The sequence below is a fragment of the Cajanus cajan genome, chromosome 7, assembly GCF_000230855.2.
Source record: "Cajanus cajan strain Asha chromosome 7, NIPB_CcT2T_4, whole genome shotgun sequence".
NCBI lineage: Eukaryota > Viridiplantae > Streptophyta > Magnoliopsida > Fabales > Fabaceae > Cajanus > Cajanus cajan.
In genome coordinates, this window is record NC_138523.1 from 47,296,624 (window position 1) to 47,311,821 (window position 15,198).

The following is a 15,198-nucleotide window of genomic DNA, read 5'->3' on the forward strand; positions in this document are numbered from 1 at the left end:
CTTTCTGGCATAGTTTTATTTTAACTTTTATATCCATTTAATCAATTCAATTTCAACGAATGTATTTAATAATAAGAGTGTTTGTACTTGGTAAGAGTTTGTTTAATATATAATAAGGAGGCACTAGTGAGTTGAAAACCCAACAAGATGGAGCAAGGTTCCTCCTCTTCTCTCTGTGCTCTTCTTTTCTTCTCGTTTAAAACACCTTTGCTAGCTTATGCTCATTTTGGTTCGTACATTACAACAACGTTTCTTTTTCAGACAATTCCATTGGCAAGGTAATCAAGTTCACACATGTTCTCGCTGCCTCCTTCGCCGGTTTAGTTGCCGCCGCCGCCGCCTCAAGCTACCGCCGCCCAGCGTCCACGGTGGTCGGAGACCAGAAGAAGGTCATTCCTCGCCTGGATAGGACGGAATCTGGCCGTGTCGGAAAGATCGAAAACTTCTCCCACTATGTTGGTATGTTTTTTGGCCTTTCACTTCTAATCGATGCACTCTTACCCACACTACTAATGTTTTTTTTTTTTTTTTTTTTTTAAAAAAAAAATTATTTTTCCCCCATCTTTTCTCGTATCTGATAAATCAAAGTAAACTGAGACATTCAAGATGCATTTGTTGTTGTTGATTTTTTTTTTTTTTAATAAGTTATCCATAGATCTATGAAAAACTAGCACAACTCACGCCAAGTTCATTCCAGATAATCCACACATTTAGACACGAAGAAGTTCCTCTCAACTTTGTTAAAATTGGATGACGTCTTGTAACGTGTTTGGTTCATTTTTGGATTTTAATTTGTTCACGTTTTGGACGTGGTGTTGAGAAACTAATAGTTTTTGATTATTGTTGCCCTGTTATCCTAAATGTGATCCCTTCATTCTCAATTCCAAACACGAAGTTGATCTTTCCCTTATTTTAATATTTAATCATTTTACTTAACATATAAAAATGTTTAGTGGATAGGGGAGATTTATTTATTCAACCGGCCGCTCTTCAGACGAGTAGAGCCAGATATTTGGCTCCACCAGGCCAAGAATAATATAAATATTAAAATAATAATGACTCTCAAATCATATCATAAATATTTTATTACTATTTATAATTTCTTTTTACCTCGTTATTGTATTGTATTGTATTGTATTAGTATATTAATTATATCCATATTTCTTTTAAAATTTATATATGGAGATAATAAAATTATTTTTTTTAGTAATTTTAAATACACTTAAAAAAAGTTTGGGGTACCATCACCCCTGGGCTTGGTCCCCCATCTCCAGCTTTTTAAAATTATCTTCGTGACTGGACTACAACACAAAAAAGAGAGCGAGAGAATGGGAAAATATCTCTTACCTCTTTCCATTTTTTAGTTTCTAAATTAATTGTTTTATAAATAATTTTTAAAATTACATGAATTGAATGAGAAATTGGTTGGTAAATTGTATAATTATTTTAAAAAAAGTTTTAAAACTAAGGATTTAGAAGAAAATCAAACGACCTTACCACAACAATAAAAAAAAAGAAATTAGCAACATATTTTTAGCATTCCCTTTTTAATACATTTAAATGTTTCTACTATCAATTAATTTTTTTTTAAAATTATACAACTATGAAAGAAAGCTTATTAAATAAATTGTGAGATCTTTAAAATTTTTAATTTTTAATATATTTTATTTAATAATAAAGAGTGTCTTAAAAGATGTGTTGTTAGATTTTTTCTTTCTTTATGATATTCTTTAATCTTTCTCTTTGTCTTCTTTAAACTTCAATTAGAAAAAAAAAACTCTTAATCATTTTTTTAACTATTTGTCTTTGTCGTTCTATTATCCTTCTTTATTTCTAAATTAAATTTTAGTTTTAAAAAAAAACTATTAAAAATGAAAAATGACCTTATACTACAATTTGAATAGTTTACATATTTGAACTATAATTTTCAATTATAATATGATTTATATTTAAAAAGATTTTATTTATTATCAATTTTAATTATATAAATAGTTATGACAAACTAAAATACTACTTTAAATAGGGTGCAGCTAGCTACTAGGTTTATCAAATCATAGTCGTTAAAATTAAGAAGATCAGCAAAAGAGGTATGCCTTTTTTAAGGTAGTCATAAATAAATTAATGCGAAGAGTGAAGAGTTGTATGAATATAATAAAATGATTGTGCATTATGTTAGGTAATGTTTCTGCTGTGGTGGGTATGTGTTTGCAGCAAGGCAAATTGGGTTTGAAGATGCTAGTGAGGTTCCAGAGCTATGCATATTGGCCCAAGACTATTTGAGAAAATCCAAAGGGTGTGATGAAAATATCTATGAATATATTTCCAATGCCAATGAGGACGACCCCGATTCCCTATATGTGAAATTGGTTGATGAGTTTGAGAGATGCATCCTAAGTTACTTCGCATTTCATTGGAACCAAGCTACATCTGTGGTTAGTCAGGTATGTTGTTCTTATCAATTCATCTGTCTTTTTATCACCCATCTTGTTTCTTATTTTTCAAACGAGTTCTTCTATGGAATACCTATTATGCTAATTGCTTTTTAGTCTCTACTTTTCCTAGATAATTATACCTTTGATTAAAAAAATAATTACACATACAAAAATTATCTCCTAACTAAACTATTAACTCTTTAGAAAATGTACCAATTAAAAGTGAGTAAAATATCATTCTTTTGAGAACAAACAATACTTGACGATAAAATCATAAATTATATACAAAATGGGTATTTAACGAAATGTATTCAATACAAAAGACAATAAAAGAGAAAGGTTTATGAGATATTTTTCATCTTTTTCTCATTTTTATAACGGTAGAAATTTAAATGAAAGGTTAAAAATGTAACTTTGGAATTAGGTTTCATTAAATAATATTCTCTTTTCATAAACACTTTAGCATTAAGTGATTTAAAAATCAAAGATCACTAGCAAATCATATTCATTCCTAAAATTGGAGTCATTAGGGATTTTCCTCCCATTTAAAGTTAAGAAAACATTTTTTAAATCATAAATCAAGATATGGACAATGAAACTATATCAAGCATTAAGTAAAATAAAATTGTTAATAATGTAGTACAAAGACAAATATATTAATTAAGTACAAGAGAATGAACTCAGTTATCTAATCCAAAAAATGGAGAGCTTATCTGCTTATTCTATGGGTCGCATCCACCATTTAAGAAAAATGAAGATGGTTTTGCTCTACCCCTCCTCCTTCGCTCTGCCCCCCTTCCTCCCCCTCTACTGCATTGCTAGCTGGTGGCACTTTTATGACAAATCGAAGAACTTGTCCTATGAATTCGATAAATTTGATATTCACCGTCCAACTGGATGTAATGATTGGTCGATTATAGGTTGCAAATGAAGGAGCTCGATTTTTTTTTATCAATTTCATAAATTTGAGCTCGAACTGTCCAAAACCAACTGCTGCTTAGGCTTAGTCTAGTGGTTTGAGGGACGGATGTAGGGTTGGAGTGATAAAGAGAGTGTAGAATTGAGTGGATCTTCATTGGCTAGCTGCTTTTATTAAATGTCATTTATGTTTTCTAGTTAAATGTTAGTTGGAGAAGCCTTGATCTATTATGGTAGTTATTTCTATTAATAGCTAAATAAAGGCTTTTTATCTCCTTTTATATAAAGACTTAGCTAGGTGACTCATAGAATGATGATACACACAAAAATACATTGGTGAGGTACCTTTGTTGAGTGTATAGGGATCAAGTGTGAGAAACCAACTCTTGTAAAGTTCTTGTAATCTATTTCAATAGTAAAGTCCAAAAGTACCTTGAAGAGTGGATGTAGGATTCAATCCTAACCAATATAATTCTCTATGTTCTTCTTTCTGATTTCAATTTTGTTTTTCGTTTCTGCATTACACTACTGCATTCTTGTAGTATCTTGTTTGTTATTTTACAACACAAAGAGAGATTGAGTTAAAATATTAACATTTATCAATAAAAAAAATACTTGCTAAGCAAAATTCTTTTATTGAGGAAATCTTTGAAATCTCACGTTGCATAGTGTGGCGAGAAAACTTTTGCTAAGTGAAATTCTCCCATAGAAGATTTTTTTAGAATGGCTAAATCGCTCAACAATTCTTCAATTTTCTAACTTCTCTCTGCTTAGATTTGATATTTCCTCTATTATCTATTATAAATAAAAAGCTATGCACATTTTTTTTCTTAAATATGAGTAAATTTTAACTACTTTTATCTCATTTATTGTAATACATGGCTTTTCAATTGTACTTTTTTGTTGTTGTATTTATTACAATTACAAAGACAACTTAGAAAGAATATTATGAAGTTAGTAAAATTTAATACATATAACTAATTTTTTTAATATATCTAAAATTAAATTTTTTTCCCATGTAATAAAGAAAAGATAGAGTATATAACACGTCCCAAATTGTAAATCAATAAAATAACCAACCGAAAATTCATATCAGCTTTCGGTTGTACAGAGTAAATGCGTGATGCTTTTTTCCCCCCCTGCTTTGCTATCCTTTTTCTTCTTAAATTAGATTAATCGTTACGTTTTTATATTTGCTGAACTATAGGTTTTTAGTGCGGAGTCTCCGCAGAAAAGAAAGCTGAAGGAAATTCTATTGGCAGCTACAAGGTAAATTCTATTTTCTTTAAAAAATTGTTTTATCATATTTAATCAAATAATTCAAATTTAGTCTTTATATCATAAAATTTTCTTATCTTAAAACTAAAATTTCACATCATTATTATGGAGTTAAAAGTTGATAACATTTATTTCTTCTCACTAGGTGAGAATAGCATGGTAATACAAGAAATGATAATTTTACAACATCTTACTCATTTCGTTTCATAATGACAGTACTTTTAACATTTTAATAATGATATCACTTTTAATATAATATTAATTTTTTTTTTACGAATTTATCTTTTCATAAATTATTTAATCGTTATTCGTACAATTTAAAGTAATGCATTCATTGAAAGTGAGGTATTTTAATAAAATTGTATAAAAAAAAAGTGATATATTTATTATTAATTTGTATATAAAAAAGAAAGAAAGTATAGATATCATTTGTTGTATCTACCTCTCTATCACATTATTTATTATATTTATTACTGTAATAATGAAGATAGATAAAAATGAAAAAATAATGTTGTATGAATTGTTTTTTTTTTTTGTTCGTATGTTGTATGAATTGTTATAAGTGCATCATTAATTTTAGAAATATTGACGGTTAAGAGAAATAATTGGTTGAAAGCAATATGGTGCGGTGTGTACAGGAAACAGAGGTTTGAGAGAGTAACGAAGAATCTGAAGGTGACAAGAGTGTTCTCTACTTTGGTGGAAGAGATGAAAGTAATAAATGGTGACGCGCAATACACAGACGTGATGGTACCCATGGCCCTCAGTGAGAGGAGTCCAGTGCTGATGTTTATGGGGGGTGGCATGGGAGCTGGAAAGAGCACTGTTCTTAAAGACATTCTTAAAGAGTAACCTCTTCCACTATTATCATTCTTCAATGCTAGAACTTTTACAAAATTTGCAGCAGTGCAAATCATATGACATTGAAATTGTGTGGATAAGTTTATAAGAGTTTTTGGGAATTCTCTATTGAAAATAGTTTTTTTTTTTTTTCGATAGAGAAGTACTACGTTCCAACCTAGTTTGCGGATTTAAGATTATTTATATGTATGAAACGGCTTTGGCAGACCATTTTGGTCGGGAGCAGCTGCAAATGCTGTGGTGGTTGAGGCAGATGCTTTTAAGGAGAGTGACGTCATATATAAGGCCCTTAACTCCAGAGGTCACCATGATGACATGCTCCAAACTGCTGAACTGGTATGCTTCTGAGTCAACACCTCCACTTATTATTATCACATCTCCTCTATTGTTTAGGAATGAATTTTAAAAATATGCACATTCACAAAGTAAAAGTTTCTTTTGAAATTAAAGGTATGACAAAATGAATGGCATATACTAGACCCTTATAAACTATTTTTAACTAATGGTTGCATTAAATTTTTCAACAGGTGCATCAGTCTTCCACCGATGCTGCATCATCTGTGCTAGTCACAGCTCTAAATGAGGGTCGCGACGTGATCATGGATGGTACCTTATCGTGGGAACCATTTGTGGAGCAGACTATTGCTATGGCAAGAAATGTTCACAAATACAAGTATCGAATGGGGTTAGGGTATAAAGTAGCTAAAGATGGGACAGTTATTGAGAATTACTGGGAGCAGGTAAATGAGGCAGAAGAAGAACATCAATCAGAGGAAATTTCTAATGGAGAACCACGCACTCGAAAGCCTTACAGAATTGAGCTAGTTGGTGTGGTTTGTGATGGCTATCTTGCTGTTGTTAGAGGCATTAGGTATATATGCTTGTGACTTTGTATTCTTCCAAGTTACTAGTTTGGGAAGGGGTTTCGTGGACATGACAGTTAAGATTTCCTGTTGGAATTTTGGCAGGAGAGCTATTATAACAGGGAGGGCAGTGAGGGTGAATTCACAATTGAAATCTCATAAAAGGTTTGCTAATGCATTTCCAAGATATTGCAAACTTGTTGATAATGCCAGGCTTTATTGCACAAATGCTGTTGGTGGTCCACCAAAGGTAACATGAACAATTTTGCACACTGAAATATTTGATTTTAAACTTTACCATTATTAAAATGTTAAGAGGATAACTTGCTTATGATGATGCATTACATAGCTCATAGGGTGGAAGGACGGTGATCACAATCTACTGGTGGATCCTGAAGATATCAAATGCTTGAAGAGGATAGGCAGTTTGAATGCTGAAGCTGATTCCATCCACGAACTTCACAAGGAACCCAACCCCATAATGGAACCTGGTTCTGTTTGGAATGACATCATTATGTTACCTTCAAGGCCAAGTGATCAGAAACAACTGAGGGAGGCCATTCAGAAAATAGAGAAATCCATTAGAAAAAATGTAACCAATATCGTTGCGTGATATGTTTGAGCCGTGTTCAGCTATCTTGTGAAGTTATCACGTTTTATGTTATATCTACTATTCCTATGTTTTACTAACATAAGGAAGACTATTGTGTGTCATTTTGTGGCATCAAAATGCAAAACATCCCTCGAAACATTTTGTTGCATAATATGTGGAAGCAGTGTTTGTCTATCTTTTGAAGTTATCATGTTTTATGTTGAACTTATTCATCATCTATGATTTCCTAAGGAGGATTACTGTGTATCATTTTTGTGGTATTAATATGTAAAACATTTCTTACAATTTATAAGCTCTAAACAAAGTCCTAAAAATCATCAGATATTTCCTTATAAGCTAACATTAGTCTCTACTATTAATGGTTAAAATTTACTAGAAATTGAAAAATCATAAACAAGACTCATTAAATGCAAAATGAGATCAATAAAATTTTATGATTTTCAATAAATTTGGTCAATACCAGAATGTTTTAAAAAGGTGTTACAAAGTGTTACTAGCATTTTTCTTGGCCCTATTCCTCCACCATATATTAATTGACCTGTTGACTTATTCAGTTCCAGAGAATTTCATAGGAACAAATGTATATACACACATCTCAGAAACTGCGATGCTGTTATAGACTCAGGATCGTGTCTAATTGCATACCCTGTGACAATATCATTGAATTGAGTAAGTTCTTATCAGCGATTTGATCTGAAGGAGATATTATATTCTTCGTCAATCAGTCTGTGGTCCAATGTATTGAGTGGCATTAATGGTTCACTTGGGCGTTAGGAATCCCCAAATCACATGATCCTTGACCTTCAACTTCGTGAGGCAAACTCCTCATGTTGAGAACACATATTATCACTTTCAACTTCACTGTCATTTTCGCTATTATAGGTCTCTAGATATGCCTCATCTCCCACCTCACCATCCTCTACCTACATAAAGATATGAACAAAAATATAAAATGAAAAACTGTTTCATCACAAGTCTTTTGATGAGGGTGGGGTTATTATCGCAGAGAGAGCAACCTCAGAGTTCTCATCATCAGAAGGATAGGCAGAATCCAATTTGTCATATAATGCTTCATCTCCATTGTCCTCTACCTTCTCCATTTGTTCCTATGAAAATTTATTTAAGCCAAATAAGATCAGGAAACGTGTTTCCCATAAAAGATGCAACTTGACTTGCAATAAGAAATGCTAAAAATGAAAGGTTAGGAAGGAGTTACTATTTCCGATCTTAGCTTCACCACTTTACTTTGCAAAGTTGAAATATGATTCAAGAGCGCCTGTTTGTTAACAGAAAGAGAGTTGAGGCATTATTTGACTTATCATATAAGAATGTACATACAGGACTACATAAGGGAGAGATGGAGAAGCAGACAAGAATTAGAGAGTAAAACCTTATTTTATTTTGGTCCTTAAATATATACAAAAAAATTATTCCCTCAAGATAAATTTTATCACCTTGGTCCGTTAAAGTTAAAACTTGAAATCTCCTTTTTTTTCAGCCCTCCATCTATTTAAGTTTAATATTGTCAACTCACGAGGCGTTTTAATAATATGAAAAGATAAACATGGCATATTCAGTACAGTTAACTAAGCCAAAATGATGTTTTGCCAGTTTTAGACAAGGTTTTGAGAGTTATATAATTTTCTAAATTAGAGCATTCATATACCTTTTTAAGACACATTTTGGCCAAATACTGTTATTTCCATTCCATTGGCAAAGCTAGACATGCCATGTCATCTTTCAATGTGGCAAATCAGGTTTCAACATTAAATGGATGGAGGAGTGAAAAAGTTAGGGATTTTTAGTTCTAGGGACTAAATTTATTAAAAAAAGTTGTATCTTTCAGGGGCCACAATAAGGTTTAACCTAAAAATTATAAGCTGCTTTCATTTATAGAAGACCAGCAACTTAATAAACGTCCAGCCAGACAGAGAGCAAAGAAAGGGAAATTTCTTATAGTGGTTTTTAGAACAATAAAAGAAAAGCATATAAATTATATATTAAACAAATAAATAGGTCATAATGCAGTGGTTCTGTGGTCTGACGTTAGGTAGTCATAAAACTGTAGTTTAAGGTACATTAAATGCAGAATTAGGTTGTTATAAAATTGTAGCTTGAGGTACATAAAGTACAGAAATGTACATTGCGATTGTTTAACTCCTGATCTACATGAAAATTAATATTATAAAAAATAAGTTTGTATGCATACCTCGTGTCGTTGGAGCTCAATTGAACGTGCCAAAGCCTTTCTCTTTGTCAAAAGATTTTTGGGTCTCAAAGATGAAGGTCGCTGGTACTCCTTACCCCGATAAACAATTATAGAATATCCTTTTGAAACTTTGTCAACTGAGACCAGAACACCTCCACTCTCAGCTTCAAGTGCTAGTGCAATTTTTTTTACTTGTTCAAAGTTTTTAGCCTTTACAATTATCTTGACCAGTTCCCGGTACTTCCAGTGCAAGTGCATGTTCTCAATAGTACCATCAAAAACTCCACGTCTACCTGAATCCACAAATTACTAGATTAGTATAAGCACCACATAATGAAGGTACCCTCAAGGGTGGGGGGATGAAATTATTGAGAAGAAAACGGGTTAAGGGGAGATATAGAAGATTTATAAACTTTGAAGAATGGATTCTCAACTTTTAGAGATGCAATATTCAGGTATAACATTACCATGAATTAGTTTTATAAGAAACTTTTTCTATCTGATTTCTTCCATCAGACTTAGTGGTGAAGGGATCCAAAGTGGTCCTAAAAAAGAGTAAGAATAATTTTACATAGATAAAGCTCTACCGAGAAGTAAGAAAGCTTTCATCCGCAATCCTAATTTGCGAAACATAAATCTCTCTTCATCAGATATACTTTCAGGATCTGCTTTGTATTCTGATGGCTTCAAAGACTCTTCCACCTTCATTAAGGCCTTTTCAGCTCTCATTAACTTTCTTTCAGCCTGGTTAGAAAAATCCAGGGATTACAATCATGCAAATTCTAAATTGGAAAATAATACAGAAAGAGACAACAAAGATTATCAAAACTTCCAGGAACCACTGACATGGTGTACATGATATTTAAAATCATTGATTGCCTAGGGTTAGGGTTTGTTTGAAAGTTAATTATAATCAGCCATAGTCAAATTTCAGCTCAAATAACACAGTTTTGTTTAAGTTTCATCAAGAAAACCCTTAGAAGAAAGGGCATTATAATCAAGCTGGATGATGAGAGATTAAACACAAAAGCCATTGGCAAGACAATAAGAGATTTCCATGATTATAGGAACTTAAAGAACTTACAAAGGAAAGCTTATGTTCTAATTTTTTAACAAGGTTTGCATGCCGTAGTTGCTCTACTTCTCTCATTATTTTTTGCTTGTGACGCTCATCCAATGTTTTCCCCCACTTTGCATCTGCATCCAAAGTTTCACCAAGAGTCCCCGCCTCTGCTGACAGCTCTGATGTATTATTAGTTGATATGAGCAATGATGACGCTCTCAATCTTGCTTGCTCCTCCTCATCTTGCATGACTTTTGCCATTTTTTCCCTCTCCAGCAAGGCTTGAGTGACATCTGCAGATAAAAAATTCTTTCCTCGAAAGAAGACCAAGAAGTCTTTATTTCTGGAGAGTAGTATACCACCTGTCAATTTCTGCAGCCAGCAAAAAAAAAAAAAAATTATCAACATATCATTGAATAGGTAACGATCTGGCCCATAGTTATAGTGAATGTAAGTTGTGTAGAGGGGAAGAAAAATGTATGCACATCTTCAAGAAATTATGGCAGATTATTTCATTGAAATGTGATCTGTATACAACATGTAGGCAAATAATAATAGTGTCTAAGCATACCCCTTCTTTTAAGAACAATACCAGCAAGACATCACAAGTTACAATCCTCAGGCAGTGAGAGACTAGTTATAACTTATCAAGTGAAACAAACAAGCCATAAGTGAAGTAAAATGTATCAAATTATAGAAGCAGTAAGTAACACTAGAATGCAACAAGAGCATTTCATAGTAATATGAATACAAAAAGCTGGAGGTTTTGTTTGCCAACATTCATTCAGAACAGGCAATATCTATATGCTGAAGCATTATATGAACCATGTATCATTTTCTTTTATTTACACAAAATAGAAACACTATTTTTCTCATAATATTCTACAGCAAGATTAAACTAAGAGACTTTTATTTTTCTATTACTATGTATATCACAGATATTAGTGGATCATTTGAGACATTTGAAAGTAGCAAAAGCACATGATAACAAAGTAGGGTTTTGCCAATGGGGTTTTTATAAAATTTCAACCAAAACAAGTGACAGTGAGAGCATTAGCAGGTCAGACGTGACATTGTCATGACAGAAGTTAGAACAGAAGAAAATTAGTGGGTTCACATGAATGTAGTCAATATGAAACACTGATCTTAACAGATGCCAAAGTTTATTCATTGATTCACCAATGAGAGTTCAATCTTTTGATAATTTCAAACTTACATTGTGGGTTGGTTCAATCTCTTAACATTTATTGTGCACTTAATGTATGCTGCTAGGAAATTACAAAAACTAAAGAAAATTTTCATGCATTAAGAAACTTTTATGCATCAGGAAATGGCATACTGACTCTGGAATGATGAAAAAATGCTAAAGAAAACAAAGCTACAAAAACAGGAAAATGCATAATGAAATACCTTGATCTCTTCTGCCATTCTCTCACTGGTAGTTAGCTGCACACCACGTTTGAGTGCAACCTTTGCAATAGAACTTATTTCCCATAATTTAATCATGGCTACAGCTAAGCCTTGAAGCTGTCTGTTTCTACCTATATATCATGATTAATTTATAATCAGAATAAAATTCAAAACTTCACATGCACAAGGGAAACAACAACAACAAACCTAGTGCAAAATGTGGAGGAAGGCTCCTCGCAATCCTTCGTAGAGCAGTTGCCTCCCTTAAACCAAGTGTTGATTTCACTCCAAAAGGAAGAACTCTGAAGGGAGGTTGGTAACCAGGAACTGTTCCAGGAAGCAAATCTGCATCAACAGGCAATGGATCACATCCAGGCCAATCTGTGTATCTAGGGCCTAGACCATCCAATAACTTGTCTACTTCATGTTCATAATTGACTTTAGGCAGATAATCTCTTTCTTTCTTGTCATATGTAGATTCCAATTTTGCCAATGGTGCATTTGTTGCAGCATTAGAGCCGATGTCAGAAGGATTCCCCGCAGTATTATAAGAAGGTGATGATAAAATCTTAGAAGTGTTCTCGCTTTTCCTATATATTTGTTTATTCTGCTTTACTGAAGGAACATCGTAGCTCACACCCCTGTATAAGGAAACAGAGTTGCCAGACCTCCAAATCACCAGACCACCAGTTTTTCTCTGAATGTGATTTTAAAAACAAACAAGAATATATCAGTGGTTATTGATAGTCAAATCAGAGGTGTATAAAGAAAAATTGGAAAACTCCAAATGGAATCTACAGTTGATGATTCACAGCAGCCAGCATTGACAATACAAACATTTTAATCATAGAGCATTCATATCGATCCCTACAGATAATCTGGACTCTTTAACAAGTGTTGTGGTTGAAGAAGAAAAATGTTTCCAAATTTGCAAGCACACTCAAGAGAGTGCTCTAGAAGATGGCTCAATTACTTATCACGGAAAAATTTGTATAAATAGGTATCACACCCCAATTAAAAATAAAAAAAATTACAAAATCAGAACAGGTTATGGGGACAGCTTAAAGAAAACCTGTTTGGTATTAATAAAATATTCATAATCAGATTCCCAGCTACAATCCAAGGAAAGTGAAAGTGTTGGATGAATCTAAACTCATTATAGTAATTAAGGATCAAACCCAACAGAAATTTGTACATAGTTACCTAATCAACAATTCACTTCCTATTCTGTCAATCCTATTTCCCCACATTGATTTGACATGTCTTAAGCAGATAATAATAATTGGACGGACATTCATCTGAAGAAAGAAAAAAAAATAAAGGAAAAACGTATTAGGGGAGTTTCTTTGAAATGCAATTCACTTTATTATACTGTAATTGGAGTAAAAGCCTTATCCCATATACACAAGACATGATAAAGATTTTGTTGGACTATCTACTTTGAAGAATTTTATGAAGCTCCCAAGTCGCATAGATACAAGCTATTTTAATAGTCCACTTTTAATTATCCAAAACAAGTTTACACACACTTCACAAAGATATTCCTATCATCCACTTCAATAAACTTGAACTAGCTTCTCGTTCCCAACATGCACCCAATAAGTTTTGTAACAAAATTCAAGACTTGGAGCTTGTTGCATGTATACGAGTTAGAGCTTCACTATAGGAAAAAGCTCTTTATTTTCAATAAAAAAAAAGCTTGTATCCAAACATACTCTCATTAAAACACACAAGAAGCTAAAAGGTAAAGACCAAACCTCGAGTATCTCATGCATCCTCTTCATGTTTAGCGCGGCCTCACCTTCAAACTTGAGCCTCACAATCTCCGAAGTCTTCCACCTCTCATGAATCTTGTCCACAACAGCTTGCGTAACCCCACTTCTCCCAATTCTGGTCTTGTGCTTCTTCTCAAAAGTCAACCTAAGCAGCCTCCTCAATTCTGACTCAGGAAGAGTTAATTCCGCCAGAGAGGTCTTACTTTTCCTTCTTACGGATTTCCTCTCTTCTAACTCCTCAACCACCGGCTTCTCCCACGGAAACCTCACTTCTCCATCATCACTTCCAAAGCTTCCAAACCCTAATGGAGATTCTCGAGAAAAACCACCTCTTGCATTAGGCAACATCCCTTCCTCCACATAAAAGATATCCTCCACCGACCCTTTTTCTATCACACTCTCCTTTGTTCTTCCCTTATTCTCAACCCCGTCATCAACGTACCCAAATTTCTTCAGTTTTTCCACGATCCTGTCCATGGTGCTTCCACGGGTGTTGCCATCAGCGTCCTCGTCGGAGCTGGAAAAACCGGATTTTGACGTTTGCCCATTTCCGGAATAGTCGAGAAGGGCACGTGGCGGTTTCGGGCGGGCGCGGTTGTGAATGGGGTGGTTCCACCGTTTCAACCAGTTTTTTTCAGCGGAGAAACTCTTGGCGGAGTTGCAGCGAAAGGTGGGTGTTTTGGCAGCGAGGAAAGTGGAATTGGGAGGGTGTCGGAATTGGAAGAGGGAGCAGAAGCGGAGAGAGTGGAAGTTGGAAGAAGTGTGAAATGAATCGAAGAATGGGTGGAGCTGGCGAGTGGGTACGAGAGCCATCACATTGACATGAGTGAACGAAGATAAAGAAAATTAGAAAATGATGATAATGGGATTTGCGAGTAACGTGTAAGTGTGTAATGGAATGGAAGTAGCTTCTTCTGCTCTGTTCTGTGTTTCCTTACCCTCTCGCCGGAGAGACAAATATCAATGTTGATTTTTGCTGCCGCCAAAACGACCGTGGATAGGGAACTACTCGTTGCCACATGCCAATATTTTCACAGTGAACAATTTTATTAATATTTTTTATTTTTCTTCCTTGTTCTAAATCTGCTTGCTTAAAATTGATTAATTTTTTCTTATGACTTAAAGAATTAATTCTTATACTGTAATGTTTATAAATATTCTCTCATCAGACAAATTGAGGTAAAGTGGATTTTAATTTTTTTAATTATTTTTTTCTTCTACAAGTGTTTTATAATGTTTATTCAAATAAGACTTAAATATTTTATTTTCAAATATTATTAATTAAATTTAGTTAATCTCAAATCATAGTTAGCTAAATATTGAATTCTGAATCTTTGACATAATATATTAAATTAAAATAATTAAGATAAATTATTTATTTGTCAAAAAGATAAATTAAATTTTAAGATTATTGACATAGGTGAAACTTTCTTGAACTTATATATATATATATATATATATATATATATATATATATATATATATATAAACCTACAGTTCTTACAAGCTTTTTTATTTATTTATTTATTTCGATAATTGCTAAGTGTTACTTTTTAAAATAAACTATCATTTTTTATCTTATTTCAAAAAGTTTCATGGTTAAATGTTTGACAGGTTTTTGAAGTAATAAGAGCTAATTGAGTAAGCAATTAATTAACTGTTTACTATATTTTTTTAGTGAATACAGGAGGCTAATAAGCTCAAAGATAAGAAAAAGACAAAGCAAAACTAAAATTCATTGAAGAAACGAACTCGAGGCAGCAATCAGAGGGATTG

General features: G+C 33.1%; 2 protein-coding genes across 2 annotated transcripts; one reads left to right on the plus strand and one right to left on the minus strand.

Moving 5' to 3' along the window:
- On the plus strand, positions 1-7,139 carry LOC109805338 (calmodulin calcium-dependent NAD kinase). Its single transcript, XM_020367378.3, has 9 exons — positions 1-157; positions 262-459; positions 2,212-2,441; positions 4,558-4,619; positions 5,267-5,476; positions 5,696-5,825; positions 6,017-6,360; positions 6,458-6,602; positions 6,702-7,139. The coding sequence occupies exons 1-9, from the start codon at positions 148-150 to the stop codon at positions 6,963-6,965; spliced, it is 1,593 nt and encodes a 530-aa protein (XP_020222967.1). The 5' UTR covers positions 1-147; the 3' UTR covers positions 6,966-7,139.
- A 246-nt stretch (positions 7,140-7,385) lies between these two features.
- Positions 7,386-14,422, minus strand: CFM3A (CRM family member 3A). Its single transcript, XM_020367205.3, has 9 exons — positions 13,405-14,422; positions 11,855-12,344; positions 11,648-11,778; positions 10,259-10,609; positions 9,762-9,918; positions 9,175-9,467; positions 8,182-8,241; positions 7,982-8,071; positions 7,386-7,888 (listed from the first exon to the last, which is right to left on the minus strand). Exons 1-9 carry the CDS (start codon positions 14,233-14,235, stop codon positions 7,769-7,771), a joined length of 2,523 nt encoding a protein of 840 aa, XP_020222794.2. The 5' UTR covers positions 14,236-14,422; the 3' UTR covers positions 7,386-7,768.
- Positions 14,423-15,198: the final 776 nt, after the last annotated feature.

Coding starts and splice junctions, on each gene's coding strand:
- LOC109805338 (XM_020367378.3), top strand. Junction 4,620..5,266: donor ATTCTATTGGCAGCTACAAG/GTAAATTCTATT, acceptor CGGTGTGTACAG/GAAACAGAGGTTTGAGAGAG. Junction 5,826..6,016: donor TGCTCCAAACTGCTGAACTG/GTATGCTTCTGA, acceptor ATTTTTCAACAG/GTGCATCAGTCTTCCACCGA.
- CFM3A (XM_020367205.3), bottom strand. CDS start 14,235: ATGGCTCTCGTACCCACTCGCCAGCTCCACCCATTCTTCGATTCATTT. Junction 12,345..13,404: donor GGATGCATGAGATACTCGAG/GTTTGGTCTTTA, acceptor AATCACATTCAG/AGAAAAACTGGTGGTCTGGT. Junction 11,779..11,854: donor TCCTCCACATTTTGCACTAG/GTTTGTTGTTGT, acceptor CATGATATATAG/GTAGAAACAGACAGCTTCAA.